Genomic DNA, 21,300 nt, shown 5'->3' with positions numbered 1-21,300 from the left:
TTTGCTGAAGCTGCAGATTAGACAGGGTTGGCTTAACTTAGCATCCTCCATTCTGCAAGTGGGTTATTCTTCTAGTACCCTGAAATTTAATTTTAGCAGGAATCTTGGCCACCTTTCTTACAGAAGGGACTGTTTCCTTTAGTTTTTTTGCAGTTTCATTCTCTCTAATACACACATGGAAAACAGTACACTGTTAAACTTTCAGCTTCACACACAGCTGTAACAGAACATTTTCCGGGAAGAACATTCCCTTCAATGCAGATCCTGCCCTAACTACCCACGCAAGTCAACACCAGATGCTGTAAATACATGGCATTAAGCTAGTTTGAATTCAATTCAAAAAACTCTACCAAGCTCTTGAAGGATTTTATTCTCATAAAAGGACTTAAAATCATCTTTTGAAGCAACCAGAATAGAATATGAACATTTTTATTTATGTTGTATGTATCTATGTAAACACCAGTTACCAACTGAGGTCTTAGAAATTTAAAAATTCTAGATACAAACTAAAATAGACACTTGGATAACTATTAGAATCCTAGTACACAACACAGTCCTGCTGTTACATCAGAGCTGGCTAAAAGGCTAAACTCCAGTTGTGTCCCACCAGGGGACAGCCTAAAGCTGCATCCCTCTAGTACAACCTGGGCATTTCCATAGCTCTCCACACACAAAAATAAGGTCTGGGGCAAAGACAGCAGAGAGAGCTGGTAAAACCTTAAGAACATATGTGCAGATGAATGTCCTGATAAACTAAGGATTTATACAATTGCCCTTAAAAGATGAGATTTAATTTTTTGTTTTTGGTGTTTCCAATTAGATAGGTCTCCTACAACAAACATGACAGAACTATGTATTTCGGCTACAGCACAAGAATAATTTTATTTTAGTGGGTTAAAACTTTTTACTACCATGAGGTTAAGGGGAGGGAACCTCTCTTTACACAGCATAGAAAAGCAAGCCCTAAAATCATGATTTTGGTGTTTAAAAAACTTGGCAATACATAACAATAAGAAGCCAGTGAATCTAAAATTACATCTTTCATGTAAACCTCATGGGGAAGTACCCAAAATTTACAGCCCTGCTGCAAACACTGGATTAGTGGATCTTTCTAAACTGTAGCAAGGGGTTTAGAAAACAACATTACACACCAACATCATTCCCCCCCCGCGAGTGAGACACAAAAGCATAAAATCCTTAGGGAAGAAGCCACTAACTAGAGTGGGGTTTAGGTGAAAAGGGAGGGAAGGGAAGTTGCTGTACATTACTTTTCAAGCTATACTTGCTCCCTCTCCTACTTAAATTAAAAAAAAAAAAAAAAAAAAGAAAGAGTTGTTAGTTGCTGATGTCATCAAAGTGCTAACATTAATCACTCACAGCATCACTGGTCCACACACAAGAGTATATAACAGGGATGCTCAGGCAGCATACTGGCAAGGGAAGGCAAGCAAGAGAGTCAGGGGGAAAGACATTATTTTTTTTTCTCCTGTGTGGTTTTTGAAAAGCAAGGCAACAGCATCTTTAGACAAGATGTGCTCTTGCAGGAATTTAAGTGGAAGAGACAAAGAAACCATGCCACCAGCAGCATCGGAGAAAAAAACTGAAATCACCAAGCAATGAGAATTCAGTCCAGAGAATCTGAGGAGAAGAAAAAGCAAACTGGCAAACAGAGATCAGTCAGGAAATAATTCAAGTAGAAAGAGATATAAAAAATTTGGTGTTTGTAACATTTTCACAGCAGCATCACCATAAAGAAATTGTATTCTGGAATTTCCATCAGGGAGTGACGGTAAGTACTGACTTTATGATCCATAAAACATTAGATGGCTTTTCCAAATATTTACATGTCATTAAGTGTGTGTCTCTTAATAACTGATGATTTGCAACAATAGAAATGCATTCTTGTTATTTAATTACAGTTCATTCTACTTACAAAATGCAATGAGGATTAAGCTGTTGAAACTATTGTTCCTAGGCTCTGTTAGAAAGTGTTCTATAAAAAAAAACGTCTAATTTTAAGTAATAGGGATCTACTAGCTAAAGAGAAGGTAACTGAGCAAGTAAAAGCTCTGATCTCAGTAATTCACTCTATTTTAATATCTGCAGTAGTTGGGTAGATGCCAAAATGTGTCTGTTTGGTAAGTTTATCTGATAGCAAACTCAGTTCCTTTATATTGTTGCTGTATTAAAAAGGTGCATTTACCACAGAATTAGCAAAGCAGCATCTATCCAGATCAGTCATACCCACGGTTTTACAATGCCATGAAAATAAACACACATATTTTTCTTCCCACTTCCCAGTAAGTACAATCCAAAAGCCTGGAGCAACAATTTTCATACAGAAACAGGCACAGAATTCTTACTATTAATGTAATGTCACTATCTAAATCTCATTTAAAAATATCCCATAAAATATACATTTTCCCAGTCTCCTATCTAGTATAAAACACAAGTATTACAGAATAATTTCAGAATATATTAGGAGCAAATCTCACAAGCTTTTTTCCTCAGGAGAATTTTCAATAATTAATTACTATTTATCCAGGAAATATAACATTTTAAGCTTGATCTTAAAAAAAAATAGATTCAATTTTCACAATGAAGTCATAAATAATTAAATAGTGTTACTGTAATGGGTATTTATAGTCATAAAAAAGTGAGAAACTTTCAAAGTGGAAAAAAACTTCCACGAGTGCCACTGGAAACTGACAATCAAAGGAATCAGATTAAATTGCTGAGGTACGCTCTTTCTCAAAAGTTACCATCGTAACAGCAAAAGCATAAAATCCAATCCAAACAAATGAAAATACTTGCTGATGTTCTTTAATAGATGTGTTTAGAGAAATTGCAGAAAAGAGGTGTTTTCCTTTCACTATTTACAGTGGTTACACATACTGAGAACCTCAAAATACTGGCAGATTTTCTAATTTGAATTGAGGACAAGGAGGAGTATAAATTCAGGGCAAACAGACCATGGGATTACATAAAATTACTCAGAACAGCAAAGAGCATTAGTAATTTTTTAAAATCCCCACTATTTATCCAAAAGGTAGGCTATAGTGAAAGCTGTATTTCACTAAGCTTGACAAAGCTTTTCCAAGAGGCTGACTAGCACCAAGACTAAACATTGTGATACTGATACCACCAATGTAGAGAGTTCAGAGTCACTGCTGCAGTGTAGCTGCAGTGGCTACAGATGTGCAATTTAACAGCAAAACACGGAGAGTATCACAGAGTCACAGAACAGTGGCTTGGAAGGGACCTTTTTATCACCTAGTTCCAACACCCCTGCCACAGACAGGGACACCTTCCTCTGGTAGCCCATTCAAGTGCCTCACAGTAAAGAATTTCTTCTTAATAACCTATTTAAATATACCCTCTTTAAGCTTAAAGTCATTCCTCCTTGTCCTATCACGACCTGTCCGTGTAAAAAGCCCCTCTCCAGCTGTATTGCTGTATCAAGCTGTATCTGGACACCAGAAGGTAAGATCTCCATGAAGCCTTCTCTTCTCCAGGCTGAACAGCCCCAATTCTCTCAGCCTGTCTTCATAGGGAAGATGTTCCTATGTGAACTTAAGAATAAGAAACTAACGTACGATACTGGAGACAAAATAATATGTGGTCATGTTTCCACATACTCTTTTGTTTTTCAACTGATTGTGACTGGCAAAAATAAAGACTTATGGACGGTAGAGGCATTTAATCCTTAATACCAACTCCTGCCAACCCCTCTTCCCACTTAACATAAAGTGAAAAATACACAGGTTTAGAGAAAAGACCAACTGCTGCATTTTTTTTACAATCACCTGGGAAAAAGTGAAATGAAGTGATTCCCCAACTTTGAATTCTGCAAAAATTCACCATCTCTCAAGATATAACTGGTCACTTGTACAGGCAGCAGTTCTGGTAGAATTTCCCTAAGTTTATGTTCACTTGGAAGAGAAATACACATTTTTAAACACTCCAAATTTCATGAACCTCCATTCCCATTTTCACACTGAAATATCAAGGATGAGAGTCTACTTTCCTAACAAACTCCATTTCTACATTACAGAGCACTACAATTAAGATCCAAACAACAGCCTCAGTGCTGCAGTTTCTCCAAAGAACATCTTCCCTTTCCACAGGCAGATCAGCATCAAGAGAGACAAAAAACTCCCAAGCAACATCCTGATGGGAATAACCGTCCAAAACATCACAGGAAGCACAGCAATGGTAATTTGGCCAAAAATGGCTGGTTGTGTTGACAGCTTTTACAGCATCATGTACCACCCTAACTGGAACAGCATGCTATCCAGCTACTCCAGAAAGAGCTTTCAGAAGGAAGAGAGGGTGCCCACCACCCGCTCCTCCTTTGTTGTTGAAAACCTGACTCCCCTCACAACCTACATCATGTGCGTGACCTGCCAGTCTGCAAACCCCTCCAGCGACCAGTGCAGAGTTTTTAACACACTGGAACGAGACCCAGCATCAGCGAGAAACACCAAGAAAGAGCTGGCACTGGGCATCTGGCTCACCAGCAGTGTCCTGCTCCTCATCATTGCTGCAGTCCTGCTCTACGGCTGCCTGCACCTCCTGTGCCACAGGAGACGCGAGCGTTTGCAAGAGCGGAATGGGACCTCCAAACAACTGCACGAGGAGCCATGGACCAAAAGCGTGGTGCACACCTCAGATGAGTTCAGCAGGCAGAGCCAGCAGACACAGGATGCTGAGGAAAAGCATCCAGGCGGCATCCAGCTAGCCACAATCATAGAGAATCCCTCAGTGTGCAATGAGCCCATCGTGCCATCTTCTAAAAGTCAGGAACAAGTCCCAGTAACAGGACAGCACTCAGCTATAAATTAGAAACATTTCATCCAAGAGAAGTTTTTTACTATGTAAGATACCTGAGCTACTTCAAACACATCACACGCACTGAGCTTTGACTTCTGGCCACAGCACTCCTGGCTGTACCTCTGATGCCACACTCCTTTCCAACAGCCTGTATGCAAAGGTTCACAAAGCATGCAAAGTGCCCTAGAAGTGAGCACTTCAGCCATCCTGCATTTTTCAAAAAGGAAGCATGTAGCAGGTAATTGGTTTACATTTCAAGGGGATGTTTTCGTTTCTTTTCTTCAGTCTAAAACAGCAAACAAATATAAAAAGTAATCAAAAGTGACCAAAAGAATTTTTGTTAACTACCATGAATAAAACTGAGTAGGAGTTTTCAGATGGCAACCTAAACTGCTACACTATAGGCAACTGGAACATACACACAGAATGCAGTGGTTTGCCAGTGTGAGATTTACCCTGACAATCCCAGCTGCTTTAAAAAACACACACTACAAACAGTACTACACTCAGACAGCACACTTCACTGCCCAGGGTGTTGTCTATCCCTCCCATCTCCACTGAAGTCAGTCTCAGAATGTAAGACAAACTCACCAGGGTTAACTGTATTCTCTAATCTGTCTTATTTTCCCTCTGACTAAATACATGCAAGATACTGACTTTGTAAGGACACGTCTAATTAAGGAAATATCCTGGGTTACCATATTTTGCACTCTTCTGCTCTCACCACAAGCTACCTTCTGCTCCATAGGCCAGTGACTCTCTGCAGAGGAAATGGAATTCAGAGATGCAGCTCCTGGCCCTTCCTTTTCTCTTTCCCTTTCAGTTTTAATGACAATATGCATTAATCAGCTGCAAATTCCTTTCCAATTGCACAGTACATTATGTGTAATAAAAGGGGAAAAAAAGTAAAAACATGCCAAAATGCATTTTATTTTTGTAACAAGAAAACCTGCTGATCATCTCGCTCTGCCTTGAGCTTCATGGTAAGGTGCCAAGGTCCTTCAGAGAGAAATCTGTTCACCCTCACAACATGACAAGTGTCATCTGATTTACATGTATAAGTCACCCTGTTTCAAACCTATTAAGTGCATTTGTGTTCCATAAAAACATAATAAATCTTAGTATTGCTGTATATTATGCCTAAAAAAAGAAAGGTGCACTGAGACTGCTGGCACTTAATTGCTCTTGGTATGAATGTATGTGTGAAGTCTGCTCTCTCTGACACAGCTTGGTTGTACCACTGAAGGTTGGAGAACTTCTGGCTGGGCAGCTGCCATCCCTCTCACCCGGGCCCTGGAAGCTAAGGGGGGATACAATTTTGGCAGGAGATCTCCCCACGAATACTTCACAGCAGGTAGCGGATCGTTTCAGCTACTCTATTTTGACAACAATTCCCACGACTTGTGAAATGCATCAAGTCTCAGAGTGCTAGGGAGAAGCTGGCATAAGTGTGATGAATCTTCTTAACTTTTTTTTTTTTTGAGTAGGATAAGCATGACACATAGAAACGTTTGCTGAACGGGGGCGAGCATGACTTTCAGAAAACACTTCAAAAGGTATTGTGTGAAGTTAGAAATAATGTGTTCTCCACCTGCTGCAGAGCTCTTCTTCCACCTGACACGGTTTCCTTTGTCTTGCACGTCAGTCTCAAATAAACTGTGAGAATAACAGTTCACTGCTGCTTCAAATGATGGTGTTATGTGAAATAGGCACTGAAACACCCTCATCAGAGCATGAAGCCAACACAACAGGTTTACAGTCAAAAAGGGGTGCCTGGGTAATGAGGACAGAAAAAATGCTTTAAAATTATCTTGTCATCAAATTAACAGTAACACTTCTCTGATTAGGTTTTCATCCAAAAAAATGATTATTTTAATATTAAAGGGATGAAGCCAAGAGACACACAATAAATCTCTGCCAGTATTTTGGGCTCTTGGAAACCTGTTTGCTTCTCTGCATGTCCATTTCTTTATGTGGGTTTTAAGGCAGTCTAATATATACATATAACATATTTATGTTATATACACATGTACATGCCACACTGAAAATAAGGAGCAGTTAGTCTTTAAGCAGTTTCAAGGCAATTAATCTACTGCATTTTGTTATTTGTAAATAAACACATATAAGTAAAAGACATGCCTATATCCAACTGAGAAGGCAAAGAGTTACCATGGAAGTGCTTCCCAAGGGATTTACCTTTTCTAAATATAAAACCATTCCACCCACAGAGTTTACTGTGCACTACTAAGATAAACATATCATCTCACAAGCAATGGACCAACTCAACTCGCACCTGCTGCAAATGAGCAACTCATGCAGTGTCATCTGTTTTCTGCTCTAGTTTTGAAAAACTCATGTCATCGCACGCTCACAGAGCTACATGATTCTTTGTTTCTTGCTGTTTTATTACAGATTAATTTAGGTTCATTCAGGCAATTCTGTATTAGATTTCATAATTCACCACTCAATATCAACAGTCATCGAATAGAGGGCAAGTATTCTAAATTATTCCCAAACTGATAACAAGTTGCAACATAGTGCAAACTGATCTTAATTTGTGCAGTAGAGGTAGATACAAAACATCTTATATTCACAGTGAACAGTACCTTTCAAACATGTATTTTTCACAAAATAAATAAGTTAGCATCTACAAAGTGCTGGAGACATAAAACCATGACAATATTTGGAAAATATCGTATAAGACAGAAGGAAAACCCTTCAATTCTGGTCTACACAATCTCTATAAGACCAGGTATTTCATTAACATGCCAAGTTAGTTCAAGTCCCCAGAAAATACACTTTCTTATATGTATATTATAAAATGTTTCATGCATTCATCCCATGTTGCTGAATTCCTGCTAACATTAGTATCATTACGTAATCCTACACATACTTTACCTGAGTAAAGGGGTTTCAATGACCATGCTCAACCAAACTTTTGGAATAACCCAGCTCACTTAAAAGGCTAATGAGCTTTTGCAGCCTGGCTCCTTCCCACCTGACCAATCTGCTTCCGTATCAACCAGAAGAAGTATATTGTATCTGCGGGTTTTTGTTTTGCTAATTACATGAAGATACCACTTAGAAAACTAGATGCTAAAGAGAACGTTACTACAACTCTCTAGTCTAAGTATCAAGACACATTAATCTAGAACAGATGCTTTGATCAATTTAGAAATATCTGGGAATATGTGAGTACCGTGAGATACAAACAAAAAATTTCTTTAGTTACTCCTGTAGTAGTGTAGCCTCTATAATGTAAGAATTTCTGTTACTGGTTATAGAAATCAGAAATGTTAAACTCAGCTTAGATATCCCCAATTTCAAAATACATTCAAGTCAAGAATAAAAAAAATACTCTTGTTAAAACTTAAAACTACGGAGAGTCATGAGTGTTTTCTAATATAGGCCTATCTAGTTACGAAATATGCCCCAGAAATGCAAGTAAGACCCTCCCGTTTTGATTGCTGCCGCTCATACAGAAAAATAATCAAGAATTTTGAAAATGTATAGTTCTTGCTATGAAGATTACTGAACTAATTTTAATAATGTAACCTCACTGATAAAAAAAGTGTTCCCTAGTTAATCTTCTGTCACTCACCCCACTGTATCATCACTTAGACAAATTAAGTTAGCAATCTCTGTGAAATTCAGTCAGGTTTTTGCTCTACACTGCATCTGGTCAGCTCCTAAAATAGTAAAGAACACAATAACTCTAATGTAACAAAATTCCACTTTCCTATAATTTACTGTTCTGTTTTTGGAGTACAATTACATAAAACACTATTTACAGGACCAGACAGTCAGCTGTTAACATTCCACAATAAGACATGTGAATCCATTTCCACCTCCTTCACATTTTAAAGGCATTAAAGTTTTACAAATGCAGCAGATATTTTACCACTGAAATTTGCAACTCCTGAGATACCTAAACTACTGGATTGAAATTTCACTGTACAAGAGAAAATGAGAGTAAGACAAAGACTAATTATGTTCATGTTTAAGTAGGAAGTCGATATTAAGAGTAGCCACCCATAACTTCCAGCACACCTGCATAAATTAGACATATAATTGAGTACATATTTTAAATAATAATAAATAATTTTAAGCTTTTTATTGTCCATCCTCTAATTTAATCCTTATATTTTCATTTATCTTTTCCATACTTCAGCTTGCCACCCAGATACTCAAGAAAACATTGCAAAATTTAGAGTGACACCTTGTCATATAGTCTCAAATAATTTGCTGAAGATAGCACTGCTGGTTTTTACTGCTGTTTGAGGTAGATCAATGTTTCTGACTAGATATTAAAAATGTAAATATATCTTAATGCACTATGTCTTTAACTATCATTAAGACTCAGGTAGTAATTCTGAAGAATAAGTAAATAAATCTGCAGTGATCAGGGAGAACAAATCTATCACACATGAGCACAGCATTGATCCTGTGAGTACAGGCTAACTTCCTCACTTGGGTAGCCCACAGCTGTTCCCTTGCACCAAGTACTCTTCCAAATTGTCACCCACACAAGCTTTCCAACCTCACTATTGGGGATTGCCATAGGGACAGAGTATGTGACTGCACCGTGTACCCTTCTACTGAGAACTTGCATAAACCTTCCCAATCCACCTAACTGCAAAGCAAGAAACATGATGCTAATACAGAAGATGAGATAGCCAAGACACCAAGCTCATCACAATGAGTTTGTGGCTCTTGGGTTGTACATTCCAAAGAAAAATGAAGTGGTTTCATATCTGACAGTTTAAGATGGTCAGAATCCATATTCCTTTTAAGTCAGACAACATCTGAAGCAGTTTCTCCTATCTATTCCCTTTTCTTCTGTCATCACAGTTCTTCATCACTGAACAAGGGAGAGCTGCACACAAGATGGGCTTTTGTTCTCACTTCACCAGATGAGTAATTAATCTTTACTTTGAGTCTGCTCTGCCACTATAAGCAACTGAACAATGCAAGTTGGTTGAGAGAAGGGCTTATTTTTAGCTGTCAGGTAAGACTAATCATCAGACTAATCAACTGTACTTTGGCTGAAATATATGGTGAGTTTCACAGCAATGTCTTAAAGTGTATTTTCAATTTAAAATACACATAAAATGTATTTCAGTCCATTTCTTTCATAACTTTCATATACCATAGTTTCTATAATTTAAACTGATACCTTTAAACATTAACAAACCATAAGGATAAAGGGAATTAAATCCAACCTTTGATCCGTAGAGATACTGTGGTTGTGCATTAGGCTGCTTATCACGCTGAAACTCCTGAGAAAATGGCAGCACGGTCCGAACAAATCTATATAAAAAAATAAAAACAAGACTTCATTATTTATACTTAGATGAGCGGGTGTGCACCTAATGCATACAATCAAAGCCAGTCCAGCAGCCTTTCAGCCCCAGTAGAAATTGGGGAAGCACACAGCCTGAATTGCCCAAAAGCATGGACACAAATCATACTGCAGTTCAACAATTACTGTTCTTCCCATGGCATGCAGGATCCCAAAATACTCCTCACCTCTACTCTAGCCCAGGCCAACAAATAGGGAAGTAACTAAGTTGCAATAGCTTCTCACAGGGCCAAGGAAACTCCCTGTGCTTGCAAAATTAAGTCCTTGAGAAAGAAGTACACCTTCAAAGAAGAACATGACACTTCCGTTTAATGTTTCAAAGCTTTTTTCCCCCCAGAATTCACATCAGGAGAAATATGTTGGATTGTTACCTTTAAAAAAAGTCATGAGGAAGAGTGTAATCCTAGCAGCAAAATCAGTGTTTCAAAAGTTTGATCATACTTCAGTGTGAGCATGTACCAATACAAATCATGCTTAGCTTTACCTTTGTATACTGTCAAGAGGATGGCAAGATAACTACAAAGGTATGGAGCACTGCCAAAGACAGGATCCATCCTCCCACTCACAAATGAGGGCACGAGACTGACCAGTCCTCTTGTGAACAAGCAGCACAAATCTCCCTCCTCCCTGTTAACTGTGTAATGCTATTTGGTAGCACCACAGTTTTAGTGCAGGAAGAAGTTAATCAATATCTACTACAATTTTAATTCTGCTTAACTTCATTAAACAGAGGAAAATTATTGGGGGATGTGTGCTTACAAGCTGGATGGCTACTTTATTTTTTTACCTTGATTAAAAAGGATTTATTGGTAAATGATGCAAAGCTGTATACGCACAGCAGAGGGAAAACAGCTTTTCAAGAAGTGTACATCAAATGGCTGTATAGTATCAGGCTGGTCTGAGTCATACCTGAGCAAAACAAATGTATCTAGGAAAATGTTTCAGAATAGAAAACTTGCCTTACATTACAGTATCATAATGTACAATTATATATTGATTTTTTTTTGTTTAAAGTATTTACATTTCACCAGCACACAAAATTAATTACTCATTATTAATTCTTCCTAGAAAGAACAGAGACATTCTATTTTTAATATATCTGTCTTCTAGCTAAAAACAAAAACAGCCATGCTAATTAAAAACTGTTTCATCCAGACCAATATAAATTGCACCATGTTGCTTACAATTATTTCCACTGTATTTCTGAATCATTCTTGTGAAGACCTTCAGAACAATATTTTCTGCATTTTTAACCTTCTCAAAAATAGGTACAGCTACTTGTTCATACATAGTTTAGCCACTCTTCCCAAAAATACTTGTACTTGCTGTAGCCCAGAAAGAATTCGCATTTAGAGCTTTTGAGGAAAAAAACCTTATTTATATGCATTATTTTTGATACTATATATACTATTTAGATCTCCCTACATTTATATTTCCTCTGTTTACATGTTTCTCCCCTTCTCTCTCACTTACATAGAAACTGAAAACTCTCCTTGGAGAGAGATTGCTTGAATCTGTATTCTGCAGACATTTCATTAATGAGTTCGCCAGAGACGATGCAAACATTTGATGGAATTCAAAGTAATCTGCAACATGCGCAGAGTGACAGAGATTACTCTATTCGCTCTTTTTTTCCTCTCCAAATCCCATTCCTTTTTAAACTGACATAAATTTTCAAGCCCTAAGAGAATCTCTAAAATGAAATCATAAGAGATGCCATGTCATTTGAAATAAGACTGGGTTTCAGCGTGCAGCTGTATTTGGCAAGAGCAGATTTGTTATCACACTCACGAGGAAAGGAGTGTTTCAACATGTAAGTGGGTGCATCCCATGATTCTGTAACTATAATTCTTAGAGTTTTCAAAAAATTACTGTGTGTATATATTTCAATTACAATATAATTACTGTTTGGGAGCAAACCAGTCAGTGCAAGTAAATGCCCAAGTAACTCTTGTGTGTTTCCCAGTGTTCCTCTGCACACTTGGGGGTTTCTCTATCTCTAATGCTTCAGAATAGTAGCAAAATAGTCTTAATAGTTTTCTTAAAGACTTGAAGCAGACACACTTGCTTATACTTTCTTGGGTGAAAGAGGCTAAGAGAGGAAGCAAAGGAGTAAGGAAATAGAGGCAAAAGGTAACAGTCACTTGTTAAATTATGGAGTGCATCATCCTAGAAGGTATGTGACTAATCCCAACATACCATTCAGGTAAGTATTAGAAATTTCTTCCCTAAAAACTAAGGGTTATATGGAAACCTTACAGTTCAGCACCATCTACTGTTCTTCAAACTTTTTCAATGTCCACACGTGTGTGTGTGCTCCTTTCTGACATTCTGCTGGTTGGCTTCCTCCTGCTCCTCTTCCAAGAAAGAGGAACATGTCTTTGAAGGACTGAAGCTCTTTGAATACCAAAGCTAAAGCTACGCAAATCTTTACTTTCCCCTGGATACTGACTGGATATAGGTTTCAGCATACTCCAAGATAATCAGTTTCATTTTTAATCAGTGTTGATGGTCTCACAGCAATTTATCCATTTTAATCAGAACAGGTTGTAAGCAATCAAAGTAGATTAAGCAGATGAAAAGCCTTCTGGCTTACCAAAGCTTTGCAAGTGAATTGCTAGAGGACAACATGAGCCTTAAAACAAGTAAGTATTTTAGGGATCAAATAATTTAAATTAGTTTTTCTGTGATACCTACTAGGAAGGAGTTCATAGTGAGCACTTCACAAACTGATCTAAATTATTCTATGATTTTAATTATTATAATCTACTTAAGAAGATAAGTGAAAGAGACCACTTTGGTCAATGCCTTGCAGGCACCAGGTCAGACGAACCTCATTCATAAACTTTCTGAGCTTCATCTTAGAGTAATAAGATATGACAGTCTTCCCTCCCTGCTCCTACAGAAAGTGTTCCTCTGCACTTCCCCATCTAATTGGTATGAACACTCTTTGATTCCAGCATTCTCAAATTAGTTTGTCCTGTCTAACAGAACTACCGGTAGCCCTACACCTCCTCTCAGGGAACACTAGATCTGACTCACCCTTCTTAAACACAGATGCCAAGATGGAGAGAACAGAGGAAATAGCAAGGAAAACAGTGCATGAGAGAGTAACAGATCTATCAATCCATTGCTGTCACTTTTCCATTTGGCAGAAAGACTTTGGTTGGTTGGTTGTTTTTTTTTAAGAGGGGAAAGGTAGTTGACTACAGTCACCCCTACTTTGCATGAGTTGATATCCCCCACACCATTTGGCTCTTTGTAGCAGAAACTAGATGTTTTTCACTGCTACTTTTCAGGTTAGCTCCAGCAGTATCTGCAAGGGCTGAAAATTTTTCTGAACAGTGACTGTCAGTATAAGCAATACAAGAAGACACAGCTGCTCTCTCGTGAAAATCAGTCTCAAAAGCAGTGTGAGAGCAAGATTGCAAAAGAAAGCGGGAGAGGCAGTCAGGAAGAGTGAAAAATAAAAAGCTGGTCTTTTTGTTCCTTCTGTGGCAAATCTGTATCCTTAGACGAAACATGTCGTATTACATTTGGAAGAGTGCTATACACATGAATTTATACTAGAGAACACAGATTTGGGTAATGTGTTAAAGGAGATGGAGCTACTAGTTTGACTACTGTCTCCAAAAGCTTGTATCATTTGTGTCAAGAAAGCACAGAAAATCTTCAATTCAAATAAATATAAGGCTGTCTCACACTTGCTCCTCTGTTAGTCCTTAATACAAAACAAGCTGTCAAGGAAGAAAAAGACCAGCTTAGAAACAGTAAAGAAAATAAGGCAAAAAAAGGGACACTATAGACAGCGGAAAAGGAACAAAGAATAAAAATGTGGAAGTTGTATTTGAGTCATTTGAATCTAGATAACCTCATATGCTTGAGCACCATCCAAATATTTGTTTCCTTTCTTTCATGATGGTCAACAGATGGATTAAAAACACCCTTGGATTTCACTGCTAAGGCCCATCTGCAAAGGTTCCCTCACTCATCTCCCCATTCTTTCTCCACAAACTGTTGTCCCTGAGTCTGTGCAGCTGGCCAGCATTAGTGAGACTAAATTTGAGATAAATGGCAACTCCAATTATTAAATTGCTAAATCTTTTAATAGCAGCCTCACTGTTTAATCTCAGTACATTATCAGATATAAACAAAAATTTCCCAAGTCCCAAATAATTCAACATGCAATGTGTTTCAGCACTTCTGCACGAAGAGCTTTAGCTTATGAACTAAACCTGCAGGGTTTCTAAATAGTTGAACTCTTTTACAGATATACAAAATTATCACATTCAAGCATTCTTGGGATATCGAGCTTCAAAAGGTACTGGAAATAAGTTTATCTGACCAAAACACTAACTTTAGAAGAAGAACCCTTATACCAAGCTGTCAAATGAAAAGATGACAAGCCACAGGTATGACACATTTTCTGGGAACTTTGCCTCCAGCCCCTCACACCACCAAGTAACCTCTCTGCTTTTCATCATGATTATTTCTCTTTCTTCCAGCTTTAATTGCTACTTTTCTTCCCTCGTTTAGACAGAACCTTCATGCAAGACATTACCTATCAAGAGTCAAACATTAAACCAGCATCCCTCACACAGCTCCTCTCTGTGTACTCCTGTGTTTGGACTCAATCTGTACACTTGAACGCAGAGAGATCCCATCAATTTAAAGCTCATGCTAACAGCAAGGCAGTAATGAACATGCTTAAGGACTATAAAAAGGCCAAAAACTTCCTGTTCTCTCTCTCACCAAAGACATCAAAGGGCATTGTATAGTATGTGCAACACATACATTAATTCTCTCCGCACTGCTGCTTTTGACTGAAACCAAAACACTTCTGTGATGAAATTAGACACATGGTACACATACTGCCTAAGATCTGTCTCCCTTTAACATCTCCTAAACTAATTATCCTGAATTAATTACCCAACAAGCTGCCTAACTCAATTATTGTGTAAAATTTTAAAAACAGATCAACAACAGTGTTACAGGATCCTGCTAATGTCCTTTGGCACCTCACACTCACTTCACAAGTGCCATGGTCTGCAATACATCAGCCCTTGTTGCCAGAATGAACACAGACTAAACTGTACTACTACTGAATGTCTTTCAATAAAGCTGATGGGTGGAAGAATAGCATTTCATCAACATTTTTATATGATTCTTAATACAGCACACTGAATATTCCAATATTGAACTCCAGAAGTATCAGAGCACAGAAGCTCCCTCGGAAATGCATTCAACTTCCCTGTGCAAACAGATTCCTGTAACAGAAGTTTCTCGGGTAAAACTTTGCCACAAAATAAAAACCACTTTTTTTTTTTTCTTTGCAGACAGAATCTTGGAACTAAAATATAACATAATCATCACAGAACATGTCAGACAAGGAAAGCTCTCCAAGGAGACAGTAAAAGATGAGAACAGGCTTCCTCCTCTTCCTACAGCTCAATATTCACTATCACTTTACTGTCACTTCACAGGGCTTTAACCAAAACCTGAGTAAAGACTAAAAGTAACACAAATCCTAAAAACAGCACATGAGCAGGATGCACAGATATGCAAAATCTTGAGCACTGTGCTTCCCCCTCATTCAAACCTTAGATCCTATCTTCCCCTTTCTATTTCCATTACTCACTCTCCTTAAAGGCTGCAGTTGCAGTTTGCAGTGAATACTGAACTCTTCCCTTCTCCAGGAAGCAATCTTTTTCTTCACATTAGCATAGAATCAGGAATATAATTTTATTTCCGTCATCTCACACTCAAAGATCTCGTTTCAAAATACCTTCCTGATATGCACTTAGCAGTGTTTTGACACTCTCTGTTTTTTAGCATATTATAACTACGTCATCAGAATGTCAGAATTTGGATGCTGTGGTACCATTTGCCTTCTATTGTGGACAAATAACAGGCTTTCATACATTTAACAGTACTTGGTAAAATGACTCATGCTGCTTTATTTCAAGTAAAGCCTTAGAAGTGGAAAACACTAAATGAATGGAGATGAACTTGTCAGCACTTGCTAGGAAGGAAGTTGCAGAAGGGTGGTAGAACAAATAAAAAGATGCAAATAAAAAAGCTGCCTTGCTAACCTGTTAGTAGATCCATTGTAGCAGTAGTTTGGAAGGAAATCATAATTGAGTTCCCAAAAGACGTGAAGAGTGATTCTGCCGTAAGGGGCTGAAACATTGTGGTTGGCTTCTCTGAACATGGCATCAAAGCTGTCCAAGGTCATATATCTACTCAGAAGCTTGTGAGTCATTTTGTTTATCTCTATCAAGCCATCCAGCTCCTACAAAAAACAAGGGGAAAGAAAAAGAATGATGCATTTAATAAAGTGGAGAAACTGAACAAAGCACATAAATAACCTTGAGGGAAGAGAAGACTAAAAAGAAGTTAAAATGAACAATTGATTTTCTCCCAGCCTCTTACTTTGACAATAAGGGCTGGAAAGAATCATTGGGATTGTTTCTTTTTCCATCTGAGACTTTAAGGGTATTCAGATGCAGATGGCTCTCAAACACAGATCTGTACCAACAATTCCTCCACTGAGCAAAACTTAAAACTCCAATATTTAAGTGGGGTCAGACACAGGCTAAAAGCACCTTTCTGCATTTCCTACTTTACAAGCAATCACAAAGCAAATTCTGCTCAGTAAAGTAACTGGTGAGCTATTGTAGTGCTAATGTTAGGAATAACATCACATCCACCATAAATCCTTCTCATGCTCTACTCCAGTGAAAGATGTACCAATGAAAGACCAGATCAGACATTTACAAATGTTGTGAAGGTATCCACAAAATCACTAGCTGCAGGCTACATGACTATACATGAGTACTGCATTTCATAATGTTTCTCCTACTGACAAGAAATTTCTAGTATCTGTTCTGGCAATTCCTTTAAAATAATATAAAATAAATTAACTACATATCTGACATCAGACATGGAAAACACCAAACACAAAGAACCCAACCTTCACTTCCAAGAAATCCAAGCACTGCTTTTAAAGATTATTGTGCAATGACCTACTGAAGAAATATCCAGTGGCTTTTTCTAGCTGTGTATCGAACTACTACTGTCTTCCCATAAACTGCCCTCTGATTTAAGAGCTCCATATTTCAAAGGAATTTTAAACCTGTGAGCAAGTTAGTTCAAGGAAAAAAAAACCACTACAATTATTATTACAGAATTACAGTAATTTCACGAATACAAGCCGCACCAATTTGACCACAATTTTGGTGGAAACCCGGAAGTGCGGCCAATATTCCGGGGCGGCTAATACATTGACAAAATTCTAAAAGCTGCCAACACGGAAGTGAGAGCCCGCGGCAGCCCCAAGCCAAGCTGGAGCCCGGTCGGCCCCGGCTGAGGTGGGAAAGCCTGGCAGAGGCGGGGCCTGCAGTGTGGGGGGCGGGCGGCAGAGCCTGAGCCAGCAGGGCGGGGGAGCCCGGGAGAACTGGGGCTAGCAGTGCAGGGGAGCATGGCAGAAGCAGGAAGGCCGACGGGTGGGGCTGCCTGGCAGCGGGGGAAGCCCAGCAGAATCGGGGCCAGCAGCGTGGGGGAGCCCGGCGGTGCGGGGGCCTGCAGTGCCGGCCAGGGCGAGGAAACGCGGCGGTGGTGCAGACGGGAGGGGGCGGCCGGCGAGCCCGCCGGCGGTGCTAGGGAACGGGGCGCGCCGCGGCCGGCGAGCCCGCCGGCGGGGCTGGGGAACGGGGCGCGCCGCGGCCGGCGAGCCCGGCGGCGGGGCTGGGGAACGCGGCGCGGCGCGGCCGGCGAGCCCGCCGGCGGGGCTAGCGAACGCGGCAGCGGGGCGGTGCTGACGGGAGAGGGGGGCCAGCGAGCCCGGCGGCGGCGGCAGCACCACCCGGCCAGCCCCGCCGAGCCGTGGCGCTGAGCTGGGCCACCCGGCCCCGTCGGCCACCATGAGCGGGCCGAGCCTTCCTGGCCCCGCCCCGAGCCAGTAAAGCCCGCTATGCCGCGATCCTGTTACTAATTGGCCAATTTGTGAAAGCTGCGCACGGATTCTCGCTACGAACGAAAGTGCGGCTAATATTCGGGGTGCGGCTTATCTATTGACAAAGACAGCAACATTGTCGAGGCACCGGGGGTGCGGCTTATAATCCGTGCGGCTTGTATTCGTGAAACTACTGTAAGTCCAGTCTGAGGGGAAAAAATAGCTCAGTCTTTTAAATACCTTAATTTCATTTATTAAGCTTGAAAAAAAGCAGGAATTACAGATTACTTAATCTGTTAGGAGCAGTTTCTTGCTGAGGAAACTAACCAGTTTTCAACAGAAAATATTTTGCATAACACAAGAAAAAAAAACCACCAGAAAGCCCAAACAAAACAATGCAAACAAAAAACAAAAAATGAGGAGCATGGTAAAGGGACAACCCCTAGTTCTGTCACTTTCTTACTCAAAGAATGAGACCCTGCAACCTAAGGAACACATCACTGATGGTTTCTGTTCACTCAGCACCAAGAACGCACATAACAAAGAAAAAACAAAGAAAAACTACATTTCAATAATTCAAAGTTATAAAACCAAGTATTCAGAAGTCATGGGGCTCTGTGGCCTCAGTATTTGATTTCTCTTCAGTAAAGAATGAAATTAAACCAATATAGTTAAGTTCACAACAAATGTCACTGGCAAAAATCTTATTACAGAAAGAATAGTAAACTCTTTTGCGCAATTTTAAATTTATTTTTCATTCCTGCAGAACTGAATGTGCCTGATATTTTTCTTGTTGACTACAGATTTACTTGTCAAATTCCTGCTGTCTTGAAAGAAAATTTGGGTTTTAGCATTTTAGTCAGGACACTAACTCAAAAAGACACCTCAATATTGCACAGATGCTCTTCTTTCATAGGCACAAGTCAGATCTCATTCCTCCACAAAAAAAATATTTTTGTCATGCCACATAACCAAATTCCCTGAATGAATAAATGAATTATGATTCTACCAAGCACAAGGTTGTTTTCTGATCTGCAATTTATCTATAGGCATGGGCAGAAGTGGGAGCTTACAAAAATTCAAATCACAAGGTGATTGCTTTCCCTGTTTCCTTACAGCTCCAAGTATATGTCTTCTCCTCACTTTACTCCTAAGGCCCTCAGCTGCAGTAGGTTTGGGGTTTTTTCACCTCAACTGCTGTGTCAGTGATCTGGCAAAACAGCAACACAACACTCACCACGATGGAGGTCAAATCCTCGCTTTCAAACCGGCCGATGGCCAGTTCCATCGACCGGTACATGGCTGCTGAAATGCGCTGAGTGATCAGGCGGTTCAGGTCTATGGACCTACCAAGGAGCTAGCAAAAAACAAAGGAAAACAGGCTGGAAGGTTTTGAACTGACAGCAAGATTACAAGACAAGACTGTACAAGGACTATGAGACTCCACAGATTAACAGACTCTCACTTTGTGAACTTGCATCCCAAACACACTGAAACAAAGCAGATGGACAAAATTTATAAATTCATGAGCAAATGTGGTACTACAATTTGCATCCCAATTCTCACAAAAAGAAGTAAAAGTACACATTGCATCTGCGTTTAAGTACTTATATCAGCATTTTATATTTCCATGACATTGTGCCAACAACATATTAAACACTGGTGAAAGACAACTAGGAAGACAACACTACCACCCATGGCGTTCCTATTTGGCTTGTGTTTTCTTTACTGCAACAGACACTTGCATTAAAATGGGATCTTTTAATGTTTTTTCCTTAATTTACACTTTCATGCAACAAAAAAAGCAGATCTCAAATGTTCAGTTATGCTACTGAGATGACAGACATGTAGCACAAAATGAGTTTTGTCTACCTACATAAATCAACACGACTGGAAAGTTGCCAAGCAACTCAAAAAGAACACAGTAGGAGTTAACTCACCTGAACATGTCTCTGTTTCAGCAGTGTCTCATAGCGGTTGGACTGCAGCAGCTGAATGGTTGCTCCCTGGTTCTTGCACTCTGAACGTAGGCGTTTATCCAGAAGCAGGCTATGAACAAAGGAAGACAATGCTTAAGGTATACTAAACAGCAAAGCACAGCAGAAAAGTGTGAGGAAAAACTCTTATAGTGGAAGGAACAGTTACCTGCCAGCCATTGCCTTGTAGTATGCAAATATTTGGTCTGCCAGCTTGTAGACAAATTGGTCAAAACACAGGTTTACCTTGGGGAGAAAAATATCATATGTTTAGAGATACTTAAAATTTTAAAAAGAGCTTATCTAAGACCTCCCACTGTTTATCAAACATAGTCAAGAAAGATAATAGATTCAAATTCCCCAGCACAAGAGAAGATGTCATTCAATTTTCAGCATTAACGTGAGCTATTTTTGCACAGGTCTACAATTTTCAGCATTAATGTGAGGCATTTTTGCACTGATCTACAGGTTTCCTCACAACAGATCACCCAACCAGTTACTCATCTTCTGGTTTGCCCTTCCCAGTTTTTCTGTTATCTCCAGCTGTTCTGAATCTCTTACAAAGGCCTTGCCCTTTAGGATGATTTTCACATTCAGGAACGGATTATTTTTCTCCAGTAGATAAGGTTACTTTACCTCTGCCTCAATTTCATCATAGAGGAACTGCTTCTTAAATTTGGTAAGTGCATAATGAGCACTGTCATTATAAAGGTCCAAAGAATACAGAACATACCTGCAAGAAAAAGAATAAAACATGAGAGTTACATGTGTATAAAAGTCGTGATTCTTTAGGATGGTGCAGCCAAGATGATGTAAACCAGTCAATATTGTACTTCACAAGTAGCTCATGAAAGTAGGATCTTTTTCTTTTTTGTTTATATAAAAAGGATCCTGATTTTTCCTTTAAGAAAGTATTTGCTGGCTCAAGAAAAGGTGTAGATATGTTTGAAGTCTAAAACTTGTTTTCTACATGTAGCTGTCCATCAAAATGGAACTAGGCTTTTACCACTATACATTATGTTTGACATCTTTGGCGATTAAGTAAGGAGAGCTCAAGGAGCAAAATATGTAGCTCGTGCAATGATACCAATGTGAAAGAGAAAACTCATAGAATCTGAAAATTGGCAAATACAAGACAAAAATTTTATTAATGTTTAGAATACCTTCTCAATGAC

General features: G+C 39.2%; 2 protein-coding genes across 4 annotated transcripts in view; one reads left to right on the top strand and one right to left on the bottom strand.

Annotated features, from left to right (window-relative positions):
- CYFIP1 (cytoplasmic FMR1 interacting protein 1) overlaps nucleotides 1-21,300 on the bottom strand; it is a 76,045-nt gene that overhangs the window by 17,599 nt on the left and 37,146 nt on the right. The window contains exons 18-23 of the mRNA XM_033053449.2: nucleotides 20,762-20,858; nucleotides 20,295-20,371; nucleotides 20,090-20,198; nucleotides 19,387-19,506; nucleotides 16,288-16,487; nucleotides 10,056-10,143 (exon numbers count right to left, since the gene is read on the bottom strand). Of these exons, the coding sequence (XP_032909340.1) occupies nucleotides 10,056-10,143; nucleotides 16,288-16,487; nucleotides 19,387-19,506; nucleotides 20,090-20,198; nucleotides 20,295-20,371; nucleotides 20,762-20,858 (691 nt within the window). The remainder of the gene's footprint in view (nucleotides 1-10,055; nucleotides 10,144-16,287; nucleotides 16,488-19,386; nucleotides 19,507-20,089; nucleotides 20,199-20,294; nucleotides 20,372-20,761; nucleotides 20,859-21,300) is intronic.
- Nucleotides 1,389-6,508, top strand: LOC116993140 (fibronectin type III domain-containing protein 9-like). Of its 3 annotated transcripts, XR_004417190.1 has the most exons (3): nucleotides 1,389-1,789; nucleotides 4,055-5,071; nucleotides 6,061-6,508. XR_004417190.1 is itself a non-coding variant. In XM_033053458.1 (2 exons), the coding sequence occupies exon 2, from the start codon at nucleotides 4,174-4,176 to the stop codon at nucleotides 4,843-4,845; it is 672 nt and encodes a 223-aa protein (XP_032909349.1). In that variant the 5' UTR covers nucleotides 1,389-1,789; nucleotides 4,128-4,173; the 3' UTR covers nucleotides 4,846-6,508. The 3 variants fall into 3 exon arrangements, 2 of the variants coding, with proteins under 2 accessions (XP_032909349.1, XP_032909348.1); XM_033053458.1 differs by having other exon boundaries at nucleotides 4,128-6,508; XM_033053457.1 differs by having other exon boundaries at nucleotides 4,055-6,508.

This window comes from Catharus ustulatus, chromosome 2 (assembly GCF_009819885.2).
Source record: "Catharus ustulatus isolate bCatUst1 chromosome 2, bCatUst1.pri.v2, whole genome shotgun sequence".
In the NCBI taxonomy this organism is placed as follows: Eukaryota; Metazoa; Chordata; class Aves; order Passeriformes; family Turdidae; genus Catharus; species Catharus ustulatus.
Note: the sequence above shows the minus strand (reverse complement) of the source record. Positions and strands in the feature narration are given on the sequence as shown.

What these genes read in the sequence shown, in the direction of transcription:
- LOC116993140 (XM_033053458.1), top strand. Translation starts at nt 4,174, where the DNA reads ATGGGAATAACCGTCCAAAACATCACAGGAAGCACAGCAATGGTAATT.